At 40.2% G+C, this 21735-nt stretch overlaps 1 protein-coding gene across 2 annotated transcripts; it reads right to left on the bottom strand.

The window, feature by feature from the left end:
- Nucleotides 1-2016: 2016 nt before the first annotated feature.
- ttll4 (tubulin tyrosine ligase-like family, member 4) lies at nt 2017-21191 on the bottom strand. Of its 2 annotated transcripts, none has more exons than XM_046053861.1 (21): nt 21007-21191; nt 18679-20000; nt 17568-18048; nt 15028-15196; nt 14854-14930; nt 14684-14747; nt 12614-12732; nt 11860-11970; nt 11366-11442; nt 11011-11205; nt 10430-10512; nt 10190-10318; nt 9143-9265; nt 8550-8648; nt 7122-7256; nt 6898-7035; nt 6649-6745; nt 6302-6512; nt 3898-3965; nt 3703-3773; nt 2017-3191 (listed from the first exon to the last, which is right to left on the bottom strand). In XM_046053861.1, exons 2-21 carry the CDS (start codon nt 19315-19317, stop codon nt 3002-3004), a joined length of 3276 nt encoding a protein of 1091 aa, XP_045909817.1. In that variant the 5' UTR covers nt 19318-20000; nt 21007-21191; the 3' UTR covers nt 2017-3001. The 2 variants fall into 2 exon arrangements, with proteins under 2 accessions (XP_045909817.1, XP_045909820.1); XM_046053864.1 differs by having other exon boundaries at nt 21011-21191.
- Nucleotides 21192-21735: the final 544 nt, after the last annotated feature.

Raw genomic sequence — 21735 nt, 5'->3', positions numbered from 1 at the left:
AGATGATACTGTAGGTTTGTGACGAGGCGGAGACGGGAGGAGAAACAACTGACGCAAATTAAAAAGTAAGCGTGAATGCAGAAGTTTTTCCAAATCTCTTGCCAGTCATGGCATGACAGGTGATTCACGTTCGAGAGCTTAATTATTATTTGATTAATTAATATGATTAATTTCCTGTTTATTAAAATCAACAAAAAGGTTTTACAGACAGCTAACTGCTGAAGTGATTTATACTAAACATTCACTGGTACCAGCTTCTCATATCTGAAGATGTTCTGAATCAGTTTTCTTTTCATTATGGATTTCTATAATTGAACTTGACTGTTATTGGGACAAAACAGGCCCTCTGAAGACAACTCCTTCAGCTCTGGAAGACTGATGGCCTTTATTTCCACATTATATACTAAAATGTTATAGACTAAATAATTAATCAAATCTTAAAAATATTGAATACAGAATTGAATACATGAAATACAGAAAAAGTACTTCTGTATGTGTGTGTGTGTGTGTGTGTGTGTGTGTGTGTGTGTGTGTGTGTGTGTGAGTGAGTGAGTGAGTGAGTGAATGAGCCCTTAGTGTGTGCTTTGAGAAGCTCCATGAAGAGCATTTAGTTAATCTGATCAGTCTAGATCAGACAGAGCTCCGTAAACCAGGGAAAAGCCTTCAAATGCCACACTGTGCTCCATATCGCTTCCTATTTTGTTTAAATGCAATGACCTTTGTCAAAATTAGCATTTTACTACATTTATATTCTTACTTGTTGTTCTATTTCACGTCTAATAATTAAGTGATAATAAAAGCTTGCATTGAGATATAAATGTCCGCTACATACTGACACTGCACAGCAGTTTGGCATCCGTTAGTAAATTGCATAATTAAATTCATCTGTAAAACAAAGTTAGCTTCCACACTTTTTCTTGTAACTTCTGGGAGCAGGAATAACTTTTCAAATAATGTCCTCCAGAATATAAAACAGGACGTCATAATGACTTTGGAGGATTTCAAATATCAGTGTAGGTAAGACAGGTACACTTTTCTCATCTATAACCAGCTCTTCAAGTAGTTTTATGTTACTTTTCTGAAAGTGTCCTCACATTAGATATACATTTTTGAATTAAGATACTTCCTAAGATACTTTCCCCTGAGGAAACATAAGAAATCTTAAAGTGGTTGCCCTCAAAAGAAAATACCAAACCGGCACTCAGTTTATAACCGCTCAACTCAGTGTTAAGTAGTTTGAGGTACTTTTAAAACTTTAAAAGGAAACGTGTTTAAAACGTTTCTGTTAACACACACTTGGTTCTGCAAGGTTACATTCCGGTGCTGGACTTGGATTTGGCAACTTTCAATAAATATATATTATAATTTGTGTGCAAGAAATCGTCACACAGAAATGAAAGCCCTTTTTAAAAGTCAAATTAGCCTGCTGTTATGAAGTGACATCAATATGACAGTGGAAATTATAAAAAAGGTAGTAGTTTGTAGTAATAAACCTTTTTTTGTCTACCAACCCGCCTGTCAGACTGAGTAATCTTCAAGCATCGCGAACATCCTGCAAATCATTAATCAAAATGAGGTTTTGTGAAACACACCAGCAACACCATCAACCAGTGAAAATCAAAATCAAGTACTAACACTTTATAGACATTTTAAATAAGTTGCAGCGATCTCAACACACCACACAAAGTGTGGTCAGATCATAATAGTCTTTTTCTGCCGCTACTCCCCATTCCCTCCCTTCCTTTGTCTACCAAGAGCCCTTTTTTCTTCACCTATTTTCCACATGTACACTCAAACAAAGGGGCTATAAGACTAGGAATCTTACACTTGTGGGATCAGTTGTTCAACAATCCTCTTAACACCATACCAACAACCGTCTTAGAATAAAGACAGAGAGATCACGGTATTGTGTCGTTATTTATCGTCACAACTCTGGGCCACTGTGCTCTGTAAGGTAGTATTGGCTTTGCAGTTTTATTTTCGCTATTCTGAGTGCGTAAAATTCACAACACCCTATGAAAACAATACTTTAATGGTTGTGAGGAAGTGCAGTATGTCTCATTCACAGTTTAAGTTTGGTACAAAAGGCCAGTGAGGACCAACATGTGTAGCAAGATGGGACCTGAACATCTTGTTCTTAGCGGGCATTCACCCCCACAGGGGCTGTGTTGACTTCAGGTGCCAGTGAGAAGATGAAGTACCGTCTTGTTTTAGTAATACACGCATTAGTTTAAATACTTATCCAAAGCCAAACACTGCACTGTCAAGTATAATACTACGAGAAAACTCGCAGAACATTATTTAATCCTCAGTCAGAACAATCACGGGGTAAAACGCAGAACAACACAGTATCTACCAGGCGTGTAGCTAGCCTGTGCTTGATTGGCTAATGCATCGCCTTGGCAGATGACTCTGCATTAAGCAAAGAACAGCTTTTTGGCTGGACCACCGCATTTTGTTTTGCTAGAGCTTCTGTGTACAGTTCTCTATTCAGTCAACGTACTTATAATCTTATTGAGCTGAATGTCATGCAGTGCCATATGACAACACACATTTTTTAAAGACTGAATAGACATAAAGCTCACTGTGATGGATTATGCATCTCCAGCATGTCTCTGCAGGACAATTTTCAAAAGAAATCAGTGGAAATCACTGGCTGCTCAGAAGCTCAGAATACAATTTGACCTCAAGTTGGACAATAGGCATATTATTGATTTGTAGTAAATTGGCGAAAACATAAAAACACTGGAGGTTACCTCAAGACTAGAAAGGATGAGTCGCCATGAACTGACTGCCAACTACAATTCTGTTAAAGACCAAAATCCTCTCCCCTGTACAGTGTTAAGAGCTTCAAACTTATACAGTGGTTCTAAATACATTTCTCATCCAGGATTTCAGAACTACTAGACATGAGAGGTCAATAGAAGGATGTTAAAGGAGGTAAGGGCTAAGTCCTAGACCATGAGCTTTGTGTCTGAACACAGTGTTAGCAAACCAAGTCTCAGAGTGGAGCAAACTGTTGAAGCGGCAGGCTCTGGGCCGGGCTGGGCTGAGGGCTTGCACAGGCACTGCTGGCGACACTTGATCCAGGACTTGGCGAAACGGGCAGGCTGGAGACCGAAGCATCCTCCCTGTCTGAAGCGTCGTCATGGTTATCGTGATGGGAATGGTGCCGAAGGCTGACCACTACCCTGGAGAACAAGACAGGAGAGGGCAGCATGGAGATAATCTGGTTAATTTAACATGTAGTGTGTAATAAATCCTAACCCTAACCCACTCTAAAATACTTCAATTTATTTCAGCATGTGGCAAATTGTAAAATACCGGTATAACCGTCACAGTTATTTCAATAAACATGAAGATGTTTTTTTAATGCTTTTTATAGGCTAATTAAATACACACCAAAGTGAGGTTTTGTTTACTTAAGACAGCTGAAAGTAAATCATTTAATCATGTTTTATGATTTTTGTTTGAGTTGAACACAATAGTTTCTTTATTTTATTAATCTGATTTTACACACACTAGGATGATCCAAGAAGAATTCATGAAGCACACCCATATTCATATAATATTATTAAATGGATCATCACCAGTAATATCTTTTTAATATTTTGCTCTTTGCATCTGTTAGGGTTAAGAAAGTAGTATTGGTGTATTCCTGACATTTATTTTAATGCTGTGTGTGTAAGAGCATGCATGTACCTGGATCTGGATGGGCTGATAAGGTCTTGTCTGTGGGGTTCAAACCTTGAGATGTAGCTACACTTGGACCACTAAGAAGTCACACAACAAAGACACAACAACAACAACAGAGAAAAAAACGGATTTTCTGATTACAAAAAAATATCACCATCATTTATTCAGACAAATTAATTTAGTCTTTCGACAGTTCCTCACCATGTGAGCAGGGTCATCAGTCCCCAGATGAACTCCTTTCTGACAGAGAGTCCTCAGCAGACTGATACCTGCACATAAGACAGAATCCATCAAATCTGGATTAACTCTCTCAGCAGTTTCAGTGTTTAATCTGCCCTGTGTGCTGCCTTGGATACAGAGATCGATCAGCAATGACAAATCACTTATAGTGGTCATTTGTATGAATTTGCACATATTTTCCCCATATATTGCATCTACAAAAGCCTTACATTAAATATAAGGGTGCTCCGATCGATCGGTCACCGATCATAATCGGCCGATAATGGCTTTAACTAGTTTGATCGGTGGTCCCTAAAAAGGCCTATAAGAAAAGCTGATCAGATGATGCAATACTCGCCAGAAAATTTTCAATGGCAGCTAAAATGTTTCACTACGCTGTGTGAGCGGTTTTCAAAGCTAGCTAGCACTAAATTCCTTCTCAGACAAGAACGGATTAACACGCCCACATAATCATTTACAATTAGAGTTGAGAAGAATTAAGACAAGTGGAAGAAACAAGCAGGTTGTGCTCATCTCACTCATACGCCACCCGCAACCGGAGTATAAACAGACAAAGCGCATCAGGCAGAGAGAGACTGATCCTTCAGTGTGAGTTTCCTGATGCAAAGAGCGGTGCCACTCAGTCAGCTGACTGCATCTCTCTCTCTCCGTTTTCGTTACAAAAACGGAGACCTTTTGCTACGTTTCCGCCTCCCGTCCAGATTAAAACGGTGAATCAGAAGATGTTAGTTTGAAAACGCTGCGGACCCAGTGGACAAAAAAGAGGACTTTATAAAAGGACGACACACACTCACATTTGGCTTTGTGAGTTGGTCTTATCAGTCATGCAAGGCAAAAACATGATGCTATTTACAGAGTTTTAGTTATTTTTATTAAAATAAGTACTGTGTAAATAATACTTAACAGTTAGCCTACTGTGCATGTCGCTGTATTTACTTTGCGACAACTCCCAGTCTGTTTCCCGCCGCCTCGTACTCTCGTGTTACTTTCAGTAACAGTTCCACTTCGTTGTCGGTCAATGCAAAAAAAAAGAAAAAAGCCCGGTGTGGTTCTTGGTCTGTATTACTTTCTTCTTTGGCTCAATCGTCTGCTACTGCGGAGTAGACCGTCTGCTTCATGTTTACACTGGCACGCGCATGCCCAGTGTAGCTACCTGAACGGCCACTAGATGTGTGTTTTCAGTCCTTCTAATATAGACAGAGATCAACTCTGATACGCAGCTGAAACGCTGCTGTGGACGGAGAAGATCGTTTTCGTTATGAAACTGTTTTAAAAACGTAGCAGTGTGGATGTAGCCTCACATTACCCCACTCCTCTCTCTACTCCTCTCATGTCAACCCTCCCGTTCTCACCCGGTATCCACCCGTTAAATGCTTCCCCGTAAATCTCCCGTATTTATAACCTTCAACAAACCTGAAATCAAATAAAAACCTTGTTTGCTACTCTCTCCTCTGGTAAAGTCGGTGGCAGCATGTAAGATATGTAGACTGTGCTTCCTGCACAAGGCTTAAAAATGAAAACAATCCACTGAAATGATATAAGGCCTGTAGCCTACTGATGGCAAACCATATGAAATTATAATGAATATAGTAGCCTATGTAATATTAACAATTGACTGTATAATATGGAATTTACATTGTAGCCTAATGTTTTAAATTTTTCCTTATTTTCAAATCTCACTGAAGGCAGTTTTGACTCCTCTCTGTAGCCCTTCTCCATCTCTCTGCTCCTCTCTCTCCCCCCTAAAACCCACAGAACCTGCCTGAGCTTTCCAGAACAAAAAACAGCTACTTCAGCGTTTATCATCGACTCATGATGCCTGTGCTCCTTTATCTCCTAAATATTTTGGCTACAGCCTTTTTTGTTGCAGTTTTTATGGTTGTGGTAAATTTATAAAGATGCTGTTTGTTCTGTTTTTGTAGTTATTCCACAGGAAAGCTATATTTGTTAAGCTATAAGATGTTCACAGTAACCAGGCAATAAAATAAACAGTTGTCATTTCATGATACTTTATAATCTGTTAACTTTAACACTTAATACACTGTTTTTAGGACCAATTAAATAAATATACAGTATACTGTATAATGCTACATGATAAATAAAAGGCTCCAAATAGACCCAGTGATCGGCAGATACTGCTTTCAGCAAATCAGCCTAAAAAATCCTGATCGGAAGACCTCTAATTAAATATTACATTAACCCACACAAACAATTCTCAACGTGCATCAATTCTGCTATTTTAACTTCAGCGCAGCACCAAAGTAAATATAGATAAACAATCCGTCTCATTAAGGTCTAACAAAGCAGAGCAAATCCTTAATAAATCAACACCACTGAGAGCTTTATTGTGAAATTGCTCACATACCTTTTGCCCTGTTGTTCCAGTACCTCTGCTCCCACTGGTCCAGCAGGATGTTGAGGTATCTTGGACACTCGAGAAAGCGGAGGTAGCGAGATGATGACGGGGATGGGAAAACTCGCTCAAACTCTCCGAGACGATTCAGCTCGTCTTCACTCTCTGCTAGCACGTGAACGTCCTCTGGAGTTAAGACATCCAACACTGAAGAGAGGAGGTCCTGAGAGGCAGAAGGAAGGAGACAAAGTTGTAATTGTTGGCTGTTGATTTAACCCACCTTGGATTGGATTTACATTTAGTTGAAAAACTACTACTTACTTGGTCCAAATGTTTTATTTGTGTTTGTATTCACTGACCTGGTCTGCATATCGCTGTGTGAGGTAAAAGGCCCGTTTCACCCTCTCATCAGCAGACAGATCTGGTTTGGTTCTCTCCCTGTTCCCGCCACACAGGCTACACACACACACACACACACACACACACACAGTCAGAGGTGTTGATTCAACTTTAAAGTCTTCTCTGAGTTTCATCTCAGTCACAGGACCCCCTCGTGTAGATGGTGTGATTCTAACAATAGCCTGTACGGTGTAGTATCACCTCCCTACCTGCTGGTAGAGCTGGAGGAGCTACTGCAGGGGGCGACCACATCTTCTCTCTGAGGTATACGAAAGCCGGCCAGGTTCAGGAGGTCTCTGATCATCTGACCTTTAATGGAAACATCCAGCGCTGTGTTGGAATGGAGGCTGGGCCAGAAACACAACAGTTACAAAATCTAGTTTGAAAACTTGTATGTGTGTTTTAAGTACGTGTCTCTCCGTGTGAATGTTACCTTGGTGATATGTTGACCTCCAGGATCCAGGGTTTGAGTTTCTCATCCAGCATAATGTCAAATCCAAACAGCTCGTGGCAGCTGTAAGGTGTCCGAAGGTGCATCTTCAGCAGACTGTTGACGTACGGTTCTGACCTGATAACAGGAAGGAGATAGCTTATTTCATAACCATTATTATATCATTATTTCAAACTGACTTTTTCTCTTTCATCACTCCGGCATTTCACAGACTTTCCTGACACTACCTTTTCTTCTACACCCAGAATAAAATAATATTACTCAGATTTGTTTGTTAAGGAATTGTCAAAAACACATTGACTCAAAAGGAACCTGAGATTCATTACAGCATGCAAAATGTAAATGACTCAATTTTTTCCCTCAAGTGACCGCAAGGACTGCAGCATTTTATTGGGAAGCCACCCAGCCGACCAATCCCAGCGTTTACGGTCCGCGTCGCCTCCACGTGTCGTTACATTTTTGAGGAAGTGCACGGCGTAGGGTAGGGGGCTACGCAGAGACTACGCTGTCGATTTGATGCACAAGTATAAATTGCACTTTAGATGCATTCAACAGCAGCTCACTGTATCCTAGAAAATTTGCACCTTCCAGTAGCAAATATTTATTGATGCGCAATTGTTTACAATTTTCACTTTTTGAGAGTGTAATTGATTTTATCAATGAAATCATTTAGGAAAAGGTTTTATAGCCCCCACACATACCAGCTTTCAATATCGGCCTGTTCTAAGTGTAGTTTATACAGTAAAGGGGTCTACTATCCAAATCATTCTTAAAATCAAAATATCGGCTCATAAATCGGCTCTTTTTCACTTAAGCATCAGCATCGGCCCCCAAAAACCCATATCAGTCCGGCTCTAGTCTGGAGATAATAAACTAATTGGTCAATGAGAAGGGTTCACTCGATCACCAAAGAGTAGGAGTGTAACGGTACACTTGGCTCTTGAGATAAGATGATACACTATATTGGGTTCACAAGAATGAGATGAGATAATATTTTATATTTTATTTCCGAATGAAAGTCTGAAATGCAAAATCTGTCACTGTATCTGCAGTGATACAAGATAATTAATGGCACTGTCTAAAAACTATTTTAACGTATTATTTTTGCAGCATGTAATGCATTTGTAAGGTACTTTATATCTATCTATCTACACTTTGAAAACAGGTTGCCAGTCATCTATGCCATGCAATATTTAAAAGTACAAAATTTGAAAGTACAAAAGTGAAAAGAACCAGGTTATATTAGTAACAATTGACATTCTGTTAAAAAAGTGAATCTAGTGCTTTAGGACATGATGCAAAAGCAACATCAATAAACACTTCACTTAAAGTTTTATATAAAATAAATAAATAAAAATATAATTGCCCTGCAGATCTTCAGCCAGTGACTGAATGAATGGGTGAACTTACGCAATGATGGTTTTGATCACAATGTCTTTAATCTTCTCCCAGATCAGAGTGGTGTTGACTCCCTTAGAACCAAGATACTGCCACAAGGCCTTCAAAGCCCTGAAAACACACACATTCAAACTCACACTTTGTTGGAGAAGGGGAACACATACGCTCAGACACCATAACAATAATAGTAGCAAAGAGGTGTCGCAGATCCGAGTTCCACTTTAGAAACATGTCTAGGAGAGGAACCTTCTTTGAATGTAGAATTTTAGTCGATGGTTTACTTAAACTCTGGAGTAAGGACTCAAAAAGACAGAATCCAATAATTCTAATTCATCCTTTCTGTCCTCCAAATTTCAATCTCTTCTTGTGCCAAGTGTTGGCCAGGCCGTATTTAGTCAGGCTGTGCCCTTTATCCTCCCTTCCACCTGTCACACACACACCCCCCCACACACCCACCCCTTCCTTCCACTCCTTTACCCCTGGTTCTTTTATACTTCATCTTCCTCCCTCATTCCCTGCTTTCAGCTCTTAAAATGACCAACTTCCCCGTCTTTGTTTCATTGATTCAAACATAAACCTCTTTCTTTATTTTGTCTTTCTGTTACCATTTGTGTCCCTGGCAGGCCTTGTCATCGCTGTTTGTTTGGTATTCAGAGTTCTTCTTGTTGACACTGTAGTTGGTCAGGTGCATGAACTTGTTACCCAGAGTCTTCATGGAAGACGAATACCTAAAGAGGAGAAACATAGATGTGGAATTAAATCAAATATGACCGCCGTCATCAGCTTTTTGCAAGCCTGACATCTTATTTAAAGTGTCACAAATCATATATATTTGTATTTATAAACACACACTTTACTGGCTCTTTTTCCTATTTAAATGACAGACTTTCACAATGGAGATCATTTATGTTCCATTTTACATTAATTAATCTACAGTATTAGGCCCCATCCACACTACTGCGTTTTCGAATTAAAATGGAGACTATTTGCTACGTTTGCACCTCCCATCCAGACTAAGACGACGAAGTTTGGAAACGCTGCTGACCCCGTTTTGCATTTCAAAACTCTGGAGGGCATTTTAGTGAAGACGGGCAAAAACGGAGGACTTTAGAAACGATGATGCAGCCGCTCGCGCTCGGCTCTCTGATTTGGTCTTGCAAAGCAGAAACACGATGCTACTGACCAAGTTTTTGACATGGTATTTTTATTAAAATATTATGTACCGTGCAAATTACACTTCTCTGCCTACACTTGTACTGTGCATGGCGCCGTTTCCTTTGTGACGACTCCCAGTCTGTTTTCCGTCGCCACACTCCCGTATTACATTCAGTAACAGTCCCAGCTCGTTATTGGTACATAAAAAATAAATAAAAATAAAAAGAACCCTGGTCTGATGCTTAATCTGTATTTATTTATTCTTTGGTCAAATCTTCTGTAACTACGTAACAGACCATCTGCTTCATGTTTACACCGGCACGCGCATGCCCAGTGTACCTGAACGGGCACTGGCTATTGCGTTTTCAGTCGTTTTAATGTAGACGGTGTGGAAGGAGATCGTATTCGTTTTAATTCCCCGTTTGTAAACTAAAACAGAGTAGTGTAAATGGGGCCTTAGTTGCCTAGTCACTGTGGTAGATGCGATATAAACTGACTTGCAGCTGGCGAACCGAACCAGTCCATCAGAGAAGATGTAAATTCTCAGCGGGTCGTAGGATGTCACATAAACGTAAATCCGCAGGTCAAACTTATTACCGCTGATGAGGTAGGGCTTGTGAAGGTACCTGCAAAACACAACCAGAATGTTTTATCCTCATGAATAATGTAGTGTCAGGAACAGGAAAAGGTGCTGTGGGCTACTAACTTTCAAACCATTATCATTTTAGTCTACTTACTTCTGGACCAGTAGCGGTCTCTTGCGGGGCATCTGGCTCCATTTGTGAATGACCTGGATACCTATTCCTCTGGCTGACGCAGGCTATTAGAGATGGGAATAGAAAGAGAATAAAAAAACCCCCAAAAAAACCAGTTACCTAATAATAGAAAAAAAAACACATTTTCTTTAGCGGTGTAACTGTGTGCATCATCCTCAACTGTTACAGGTACAGGACGTTTGGTATGCGACTTCCTCAGTCAGGTACACCATGTGACCCAAACAATTACTATCAAAATAGTACAAACGCAACAGAAATTCTAGAGCACAAGGAAAGTGAATCAGCTGTCTGTTAGCTGTAGCACAATAGTGTGTTTCGTCTGGTTAGCCAGGTCAGTCATGTGGTGTCGCTGCCTCCGAATGGCAAACACAAATTAGCCATTTACAGTTTGGGAGCATTACACTTTCCAATTAGTTACAAAAAACAGGCAACAATTAGTATTTGAATGTTTTTTTTCCTGTGTTTTGAGACTGACTTGCCTTCACAGCTTTGATACAGTTAAAAGTAAACTGAAAAAATTATTATATACTGGGAGAACATACAGGTTTGACGATCCATTTCTGCCTGGAACCAGCGTCCTCCCAGGCCTTGCGGAGCAGCTTGATGTCCTGAGGAAGGATGAAGGTGCGGGGGAAAAAGCTGAACTCTTGTTTGCCAAAGCGAACCTGCATCTTGGACAGGTTCCTCCACAGCCGGTCCTTTCGGCCAATCTGAAATGTTCCCGGGAAGTGGTTCAACTAGGACCAGAGAAACACAAACACATCCAAGATAAGTGGAATTCTGGACAGAAGACCTAAAAAAGGTTATTTGATGATTTCACCTTCGTAAAAGTTAGTTTAAATTAAAGCTTTCTGGGAGCACAAGGTGAAAATGAATCATGAATCTACAGTTTCTCACCTTCTGATGCTCTCCAAGGGCCTTGAAACCAAGAGACTTCATGTGGTGTCCCCAGCAGCCCAACCAGTCATGGCTTTCTATATGAACAACAGAACATTTGGAACAACAGATTTGGCTCATCCAGGACAATTAACAGTTATTTATTATTGTTGAGCAGAACCACAGTTGCATGAATATGATTCATGTGGTAACATAAGTGCTCCGATGCTAGCAAGGCTATTTGCTAACCTGAATTAATGTTTTTGTTTATTTCAAATCGGCCATATTGTTAATGACATAAAAATGAAATAGGCTTTTGCTAAGGTGGGGTAATTAACTTTTTTCAGCTTCTGAAGTGGAGTATCACAGATCAAAGTTTGAGAACCCCTGGCATAGGTGTTGATCCTTAAAGATTTAATCCACACTGATTAGTTTAGCAGATCTAGCAGACGGGATGACATCCTGTCTATGATTTAAGTATTTCTGAATTATGTGTTGCAAATGTGATGACTTACTCTTGGTGACTTTGAAGTGGGACCTGCCGACAGTGTGTTTGACAATATTTGGAGTGACGTTGCTCATCTTCCATTTTAACAGTCGTCTTTGTTCTGCAGGCAGCAGTTCCACTGCAGAGCACACGACACAGAAGCTGTTTGTAATTTATGACCATATGTTTCTAAAACTGCTACACATTATGTCTACACAGACTACAGGCATGATGCATATATCGAAACAGTTCACAGCACCCACAATCAATATGTAAATAAAACACATAAAACTGGATTAAATAATATATGATAAACACAACACCCTTAACCTTCTACCTTTTCTCAGATGAACCAGCATTAACCAGTGGATTAGCGTAGTAACCAAAATCTGAGACTTTATTTTTTTATAGCCAAAGACGGTTTGAACTCAGCTAGTCACTGTTTTATTTTGGTGGTTTTAGCTGAATAACTTATTTCATTCTGTTAATCATCACATACTCTCCTGTCACACTCTTGGAAACAGTTTTTGGGTTAAAAATCAAGGGCAGCTGGAATTGTTTGAATCCAAGAGGCAAAACATCTTAGAGGATCGTCAAACAAGTCCAGCTGCCCTTGATTTTAACCCACCTTGGATAGTTAAGACTTTCCCTGTTTTTGTCTGCTTGGGCTTGCAATCTTCTAACATGACATCCTGTCAGTGATTAACTCTCCAAGCCTCAGTTCACTTTGCCTACTGTTACAGCTACTGTCAGTTTCATACAGCAGATATGCTCGTCCTGACCTTTCTCACTGGCGGTGCTGAAGTAGAGTGTTGGAGGGATGAAGGGGAACAAACTGGGAACCAAAGCTGGCCTCTCCTCTCGATCATCTTCGGCCCCCAACGACATCGCCTCCTCAACACTGAGAGAAAGAAAGAAAGAGTAAAGGCAAACAGATTAATCACATCTACACCAACACCATAACAGTACTATATTGTTTGTATCAAAAAGGGAGAAGTTGTATGTGATTGATCAAGAGAACTCAGCAAATATTCTTATAATGACAAATTTGGTTTATATCCCACTAAAGACAATCCATTTGTACAACATTTTATGAAGCATTTGACTGAGAAACTTGCATCAAGAAACGACATCTTACAACTGTTTAGTTTAAGCCCAAACTCTATAGAGAGACATTCAAATAACACGTATTTACTTTCTGTAAGTTGTAAACACGTAACCTCCCATCTATATTGATTGTTTTGCCAAGTTTTGCTGCTGAAGACGGTCCTGTCAGCGCCGCACCTCTGATTTGCTTGTTAATATTAAACGAGCAAATTGCAGTCTCACAACAAAATTTAAAAGTAATGCAGCTCGAGTTACGTTCACCGACCACTAACTAACAGAAGCTGGCATCCGGTCACCACTCTAGTTTGTAACACAATACGAGTGTGGACAGGATGGATGATCGTTTGCACTATGCACTGGTAACATGATGCATGTGTGAATTTGGGGTCAGAGACATCACACCGAGAGTACAAGTACATTTTGAGCTGAAACACAAAGGAGACCTTCTAGAAAGTGACTTTTTGATCTACTAAAATTTATATTCCCACATTTTAGATTTTAATACCACTATTCACAGAGACTTTTCCCAGTGGAGATCCAATGATGGCTCAACATTAACAGGAACACATAAATTGCTGTATTTCGTGTCTGGAATCATATATTACATTTATATATACATTTAACAAAATAACACTAGTGCTGCTCTAGTTTTTCCTAAAACAGCCAGTTGCAAGTTAAGTCCAACAATAGCAGATTCCTGAGCTCTTTTTTCCCCCTCAACATAACACCAAATCAGATCAACACAAAATAATGAGAATTTACACACTAAAGGAAAAAACACTCACATGACAGTCATATAGGCAAAGAAGCAAGGATGGCAAAAACAGATGGATGAAGTAACAGGGGATGATATCCTCTTCTAAATAGTTTCTCTTAAAAAAAAAAAAAAGTCCTTTCACCACCGACAGGAACACGATGGCATTACAGCTAGACTAGGCTAACTTAACACTACACCATACATACAGGAAAGCTATAGCCATCAGGAAAAGGTGGGAGGATGTTGGGATGTATGTAAATCAGCACAAACAAATCAGCTGGTTGGGGGGAAAAAAGAAAAAGACGACAATAGTGGTCCCTATCCAGGCTGTTTTAGCAGAGAATCAGCTCCGAGTCTTTGGTAGGGAGTTCCACTGTTGAGGCCATCACAGTGGAGAACAATATGATACACAATGCAGCAGACCTTTCCACCACGCTCTGCTGCTTTCAGCCTCTTTAAACAATGCAGTGGGAGAGAATGAAAGAGAGAGAAAGAGTCCACAGGCTCGGATGGTGATATGATGATATATGTTTTATGGCATTTTCGGAGACCAATTAGAAACAAGGCTTAGATGTATGGCGGTCCGAGGAAAGGACACTGACATTTTGTTCCATAAGACGTTGATGAAAAATAAAAACTTGTGGTTCTCTCCGGGTAAAAAATCATCTTTTCAAACTCATAAAATGGGTTTAACACCACAAGCAATTGTCTGTTAAATGGTTAAAAACTACCTACCTAACGAAAATCATCTTTTTAAATTATTGATTCACCGGTTATTTATGTGGCCATAATGAAACCCAGTGGGGCTTTAAAGACCGCTTTAAACAGGTGCTGACAGTGATTATACTTCTCTAGGCATACATGAGGGGGGCGAGCGTCCAGAAAAAGAGCTCCAAAAGCACAGAGTTTGCATCAGTCAGTGTTTATGTTCTTAAATGTCAACATAAATAAATAAAGTGTATGGGTGTGTGGTTCGTGTGTGTCTTACCCAGAAAGAAGACCAAAGGATGCTGTGGATGAGGTGCCATTGATGGACGAACAATCTGAATCATCTGAAGACAACAGAAGGCAACTCAAATTAGCAGTTAACAATCACCAATAGTGCTAAATGACTGAAAGCAGCTCGAGTGTGATGACGTGTGTAGTTTAATATCTTACCATCGTCACTGCAGGCATTTTCCAGCTCATCAGGCAGCTCCTCCTCAACTCCATCCACCTGCATAACACACTCCTGGCTGGAAACAATTAATACAAGGTGAAATTAGAAGGAGGAGTAAAAAAAACAAAACAGAACTACATCTATTGATTGAGAAGCAATTCGCTTTTGCTCACCCTGAAAGCTGAGTCTCTCCAACCTGACACTCCTCCATAAGTGAGGGGGAGGAAGGGAATGGAGATGAAGATGACTTGGAGGCAGGCTGTCCCTGCCGGGTGAGGTGGATTGCGGAGATCTGAGTGGTCATGGAGCCCATCAAGGCTCCTGCAGGACAGGAGGCCACATCTATGAGGGAAAGAACAGTCATACAGCGTACAGCATGTATGTAATGGTCGATTTCTGTTTTCATGCTAGATACCTATGAACTGAATACACGAATCACGTGTCTTTCCTCTGGTGAAGTTAAGATAACAGACTCTATACATGACTGTTACATATTAACCTTGTCCAGACTAACCTCACCCTTAACCAGGCTGTCAGGACCTCATGAAACTCTTAACATGCCCCCTCCTTTTCACGCCGATGTGCCAAAAGCCAGAGAAAGAACAGATTCAAATTACTAGGTGTGAACGAAGGATGCTGTCTCCTTATAACTTCTTCTGTTGCTGTTTAGCTAAATAATCTTTAACAGTTATTTAGTAGTTCTCCACTTCAATTTTGAGTAGTTTTATTACCATGTTGTTCTTGTTAGAAACTCTGTTGAAAAGAAGGAACCACAAAGAAAGTTAATTTAAAGTGCTTTTCATTCTCCTGAGGCTCATTTACATTCCTGCCTGTGTTCTATGTTTATCTAATGCTTTGTTTCAGCCCTTTTTACATACTTTTAGATATTATATGGTACAGAAATATTATCATGTGTTAAATAATCAATTTTCCCAGCTCCTGAGCCAAGAATTGAATTTAAAGTTAAATAACCATTTCTGAAGTAGTCAGAGTGATTTCCAGGTCCTCTCATGAAACCAGTGTCCCCGAGAAGACAAAAGTATAACATGCCATTGTTAGACTATAGTTATTCTTGTATAAGGAGAAAGTCTATCTATTACGAACTGTGTCATTGTTTAACGGATACCATGTTTAAATGCTTTCAAATACTTATCTCCTTAGGTAAAACATGTAACCATCAGTATTTCACTGGAAGTATGTAGTCAAGCTGTTCTTACGCCTACTATATTATAAATGGTGTCATGTAAAGCCAACAGTTTTCTGATTAAGAACAATTCACACGCTAGCTTTTGTTTTGTTTTATTTTCATTTCTATAAATGCTTAAAACTAAGAACTTTATAACTGTGACATTTAAGAGTTGATTGTGGAAAGGTATTTGATTAATACACACACAAATAGACTTTTAACCTTATTAAAGTTAAGACACAGAAATCTCAGGAGACTCTAAAACACAACGGTGTGAGCTCCCCCTGCTATCCCGGCGTCTCGCTCCTAGCAGCGTCCAACACCCAAGAGGTCCGGTCCAGAATCTCCGAGAACCGAAGTTTTCTTTCATCTCACAGCAACTTACTTACTTCCGCGCGTTCACTGCGAGAGTTTTTCCGCAACCACCAGCCAGCCAAAGTACTATGGGATAACCTCATGGGCCCAAAAATCCACTCGAGAGGCCATGTGGCATGCCAAGCCACGGAGGCCCCTGAACACAATGAACGAGCCGAGCCGACAGTGAGCCTTTACCAACCAGACGTTGGGACAAAACGACAGCAGTAAGACAAAAACCAAACTCTGCATTCTGTGGCCAAGTTGATGTCCTTTAGTCCTTTAATCCTGAAACTCCTAGCCAAATCGAACTTAGTTACGATCAAATAAATTGCATTCATTAGTTCTTTTACTCCCTTAGAATGAAATTCTTTCCCACAGTAGCCCAAGTAAATTCACATTGACCTCTATTACTCTCATTGATTGCATCATTATTGTTTTTATTTCTCTGACATATTTAACCTCACTGTGTATTCACTGTAGTTTTAATACATTTTCACTTAATCACAGGAACTGTGTGTGTGTGTGTGTGTGTGTGTGTGTGTGTGTGTGTGTGTTTAGCTCCAGGTCACTGGACAGGGGATTCACCTTTTGATTTGAGACCAATTGTTTAAACTTAATTAAGCAATTACTAACTGATCACTAGTAAAGAATTGTGTAATTATTAAGCCATACCTAAGGAGTCCTGAAGGCCTTGGGCGAACGGAAATTCAGGTGGTGCCCCAAAACGAGTGCTTATGATATAATATTTCCGAATATTATTATTCATAACTTTATTAACAGAGTAGATTTGCTACAATATTGTCTATTAGATATTTTCTTCTGTAACTGAAAGACAAAAAAAAAACATGCAAGTTGGTCACTAGTGTGTTAGCTAATGCTAAAATATTTCCAATTAACATAATAACATCCTCACAAAACAATAGTGAGATGTGCAGGTAGGAGACTAATAGCTTTCTGTCTCTAAAGATCAGCATTAACAAAGTTTCTGGAGGAGGTTCAAACTCAGTATTACCAGAACTCCGTATACTCGTGAATAATTCTGTTCAAATTGTCTTCAACATGTTAAGAGGTTCTTGATTCCCAATCTGCAGATTCAACAACCATTCTGTTGGTCTGGGTTTTCTTTGACAGCTACATTCAATGTCACAGTGAAACAATAATTCTGATTACCTGTGATGGCATCCAGCGGTGTGGGCTTCTTGTCCTGAGTGGCACTGAGGATAGTTGGCATGGGGCCATTTGGAAAGGGACTGGCTGCTGGAGGACTGATTCTTCTGCATGTGGACAAAGTGCTTCCAGGTGGACACCGACTTTGTGGGGCCTGCTTGTTTAGGTCTAGTGATGCTATCGTTTGGGGCTTGCTGTTGTTAGTTGTTGCCACTACTGCTGGAGGACCACCTCTTACTAGTAACTGATTGTTTAAAACTGTTTTTATAGAGCAACTATTTTGTGTTTCACTGCCTTTTGTTGCTGGTTTAGCTGAATGGCTTCTCCTTGCAGGTGTTGTTGTTTCTCTTGTTGTGCTTCTTATTTCTACTTTTGTGCTGTCATGGCTGGAGGCATTCTTTCCCAATGCTGCCCCCTGATGTTCACAAAGAGTAAGGCATAGAGGAGGCACTGACGGCAAGGAGGAAGAGTCTGCAGCTTCAAGCTAACAAGACAAAACAACAAAAGGTCAAATATGGATAAAGAGCCAGTAAGTGGGCTTACATATGCTGGAACATCAACATAAAATCAGTAATTGCACGGCCTAAAAAAAAAAAAACTAAAAAAATAACAAGGTATTTATTTTATGAGGAAAGCTAAGTTCACCAGTAAGGATGTGTGTAACAAATAATAATCCTAATTAAAATTAACTGACTAAAATGTGAGCTTCAGGAGCCAAATAATAATCAGTTATGTTTAAAAACACATTACCAATGCTAACATGCCGCCTTATACACCAATACATCAGCCTAGGTGATTTATCAGGTTTGCCCTTTATGAAACCATAATTTTCCACTGTATTAATCAAGAAGAAAAAAAGCTATTCTTCACTATACAGCGATTGATTAGTTGGTAGCCAAGATGCAGATGTAGTTCTAAATGGACAGCAGGAACTCATGCAAGTCAGTCTGTCTTAATATCTTTATGTTCACTTTTCACTCTGTACTACGACAAGCAATTCATTTTAAGAGTTTAAAACCCAACTCCGAATAGAAGACTTATTTTTTACTTTATTTTTTTGTTCCACTTTAACTGAGCAGATGTGGCTTCCACGTTGAGAATCATCAATACTCACCTTCAACGTGTTAGTTTGCTGCAGAGTGGGCCGTCCTTTGATGAACTGGTCTTTCTGACAATCTGACATAAGAGGGTCTAATCCCAACGATGCATCCCCTGTGGCAGCCTGTCGCCCGCTCATTGCTAAACCATCATCAGGCTGAGAGGTTTGGAGCGACATATATTGCTGCATGGCACCCGTCACCTGGTAATGAAACTCAATCTGGCATTCCTTCTTGGTGAAGGAGGAAGGGGCACTGGTCTCTGTGAGGCTGCCACTAGCCTTCATCAATCCTGTTGCCAGTCCCTGGTTTGGGTTTTGAATCCCATTAAGTAGATTTGGAAACACATCTGGCACAGTGGTGAATTGGCTCTGGGTGTTGGATTTATTCCCGTCCCCATTCTCCCAGTCAGAAACCACACATGGAGCCACTGATGTCTGCCTCAAGCGGGAAGCAGAAGAGGCAACATTTGAGGAGAGAGGTTTGGCTTGATCCTTTCTCCTGGATAGCTCTAGGGAAGTCTGACTAAAAGGCACTTTAGTGGCCGCAACAGTCTTGGCATGTGTACTGACAGAGGCTGTAGTGGTGGGGCTACCTGCATTGGCGCAAGCCCGTAGCGTCTCCCCACCCCAGGGGGAGGACTGGTTGGTGGGCATCTCACCGTCCAACGAAGCTGTGGCTATTTCTGAAGGGCTGAGATGAGGGGCAGAGATCTTAGGTGGAGATTGATAGGCAGGATAGGAATTAACAGTCGAGACAATACCAAAGCCTGAGTTGGAGGAAGGATCTGTTCCCTAAAAGACCTCTTGGTTCTACTAGTAGCTCCCTTCTCAGTGAGTGGTTCTTCTGTAGGAATGACTTCTGAGATGTCAGCTCCAGCCGAATGGAGTTGTTAATTTTCTCTTGGTCACTATAGATCGACTACAAGTTCTTGATAAATCAGTAAACATATCTGCTGCCACAGAAGCAGTGACAGCAGTTGAGCCTAGCACCTGTGCTGCAAGTTAGCAGGACCCTCTCAGCTCTTGGTATGGTTATAAGCCTTCACAAGAGGCTCAGACAGGCAGGCACATAGTTTTTTTTTTTTTTCCTGAGGTAAAGTGGTTCCCACTCTAACTAACAACCACACTCAAGAGTTTAAAACAAGACAGAGGCTGTGTCAATGACATTGAGGACATTAGTTGATGCAGACCACAGCCAGAAGCCGTTTCTCCTCCTCAACAACTCTGGGGATGAAATGTAAGCTTTTAGGCTGCTTAAGAAGGTATCAAGTCTTGGAGGAGAAAGCGGTGTCCTAGAAGAGTTCTTATTTCCCTCAATTGTTTCACAGCTTTCCCCACTGAAAGAACACAAGAAAAGAGGCAGAGTAAGTCTAAGCGAATCATAACTCCGCATGAAGTGTTCCCTCTTGTATGGAAAGAAAGTCACTCAAAATATTTTTAGTGAATGTACAGTAACCGATTTTTGTAACCATCTAAAGTTATCTGGTAACGCTTTAACAGCTTTCCCTTCTAATGTTGAATGCAATACCTTACACTGCAATAGGTTATACCAATAAAGTGGTGGAAAGTAACTAACCCTTTAACAAAACTCTCCCGATGTTATTGTATGATTGATATGTAGATAAATTAAATACAACAGCAAACACACCAGTGTATCTTTATATCTTTATTTAAGCCTCTTTTCCACAATAACTATAAGTAATACTACACTAAAAAGGCTGGTGTTGTGATGCTTAAGTTTAGGACCTTTGTTGATGCCAATTTCATGACATTTCTTAGGACAGCTAAGTTATAACGTCCCTGTGTTTGAGCTAGCTAACGTTAGCTAAGTGAGTATGCCGAGTTAGCTAGTCTGTATCACCAAAGAAAGCTAACCTCCATACATTAAATTTACAGAGGTTCCCAGTAGTTTGTTATTTGTCTTTAATTGCGTCTTTTAAACTCTCTTTTCAGCAGGCATTGTACCACCATGTGCTGAAACTTTTGCCAAACTTTTATCAATGTGAAAGGTTCGTTTCACGTGTTTGCTTCCAGGACACGCAGCTTAACGTTAACTTAGCTAACGTTACTCAACAACACATCTGTTGTAGCTAACGTTACATGTCAAGATTAAAAACGTTAACTCAAACCAGGCTGACAGCTAAATAGTTACTAATTTACTTACGTTAATTTAACTTCTTATATCCGTCTGTGTTTACCATTGCATCGTCCAGACATGCAGCGTTAACGTTAGCTTAGCAACAACAACCAAGACAACATCTGTCACACAGGGTTTTTGGAAGATTTCCCGGTGTCAACAGTAAAACACAGCCTTGCTATTAGCTTATGCAGACACATACATACCTACGTCGTCCCGTGTTATGTCGCCAAACATGTTGTTCCGTTCGTCTGGCGAGGTGCTAACGTTGGTCGTTAGACTTTAGATTGCAGCAACTAGCTGAAAGGTCCGAGTGACCCCTCATGGCCGAAGATCCTCTATTGCTGCAAGAGGGTGCATCGACTGCTGCAAGCGCAAAAGCAGCTTCTTCTTCTTTTTGAGTTTTATTGGCGAGTTGCATACAACGAATCGGTGCATTACCGCCACCATCTGGTGTGAAGTGTGGACTTACAGTATTCAAAACAACAACAACAAAAACACTCTCCACTCAGTTATATGAGCTAGTCTAAGACTTTTTAAAGTCTGTAACTGTAGGCCTCTCATCAGAAAAAGCTTGAGAAAATGGTTACTTGCTTTGTTTTGCTTAATTCCTGGATGCCTATAGGATAAGGAGTTGGCATGTGTTATTTAATCCCATAGACACTCAACCAGCCACGATTTTTGAAATATTCCTGTTTGATAGCCTAACTTTAGACTACACTACACTACTACATCTTAATATATTTGCATTTAATACCTCATTTAAATATTTAGTCTATGTAATTCTTCTCTTTTCAACAAAAAAGAAAATAAACCCTGGCATGTTGGAACGCACCAATGGCAACGACATTAGAATTTTTTTGTGATGGAAAAACAAAGTAGTTACTACATAGTCTGAAACCTTCCTGTGGAATGTGGAACTGGCAGAGGGAAGG

This window comes from Micropterus dolomieu, linkage group LG07 (genome assembly GCF_021292245.1).
Source record: "Micropterus dolomieu isolate WLL.071019.BEF.003 ecotype Adirondacks linkage group LG07, ASM2129224v1, whole genome shotgun sequence".
NCBI classification, from domain to species: domain Eukaryota; kingdom Metazoa; phylum Chordata; class Actinopteri; order Centrarchiformes; family Centrarchidae; genus Micropterus; species Micropterus dolomieu.
This window is presented reverse-complemented; position numbering and strand designations above follow the sequence as displayed.

Bases quoted from the DNA above. Each gene is read 5' to 3' on its own strand.
- ttll4 (XM_046053861.1), bottom strand. From the start codon at position 19,317: ATGCCCACCAACCAGTCCTCCCCCTGGGGTGGGGAGACGCTACGGGCT. The intron at 15,197-17,567 runs GTAATCAGAATT...TTTCCCTCATAG, and splicing joins ACCGCTGGATGCCATCACAG to ATGTGGCCTCCTGTCCTGCA. The intron at 10,513-11,010 runs GTATGTTCTCCC...CATCTCTAATAG, and splicing joins AGAAATGGATCGTCAAACCT to CCTGCGTCAGCCAGAGGAAT.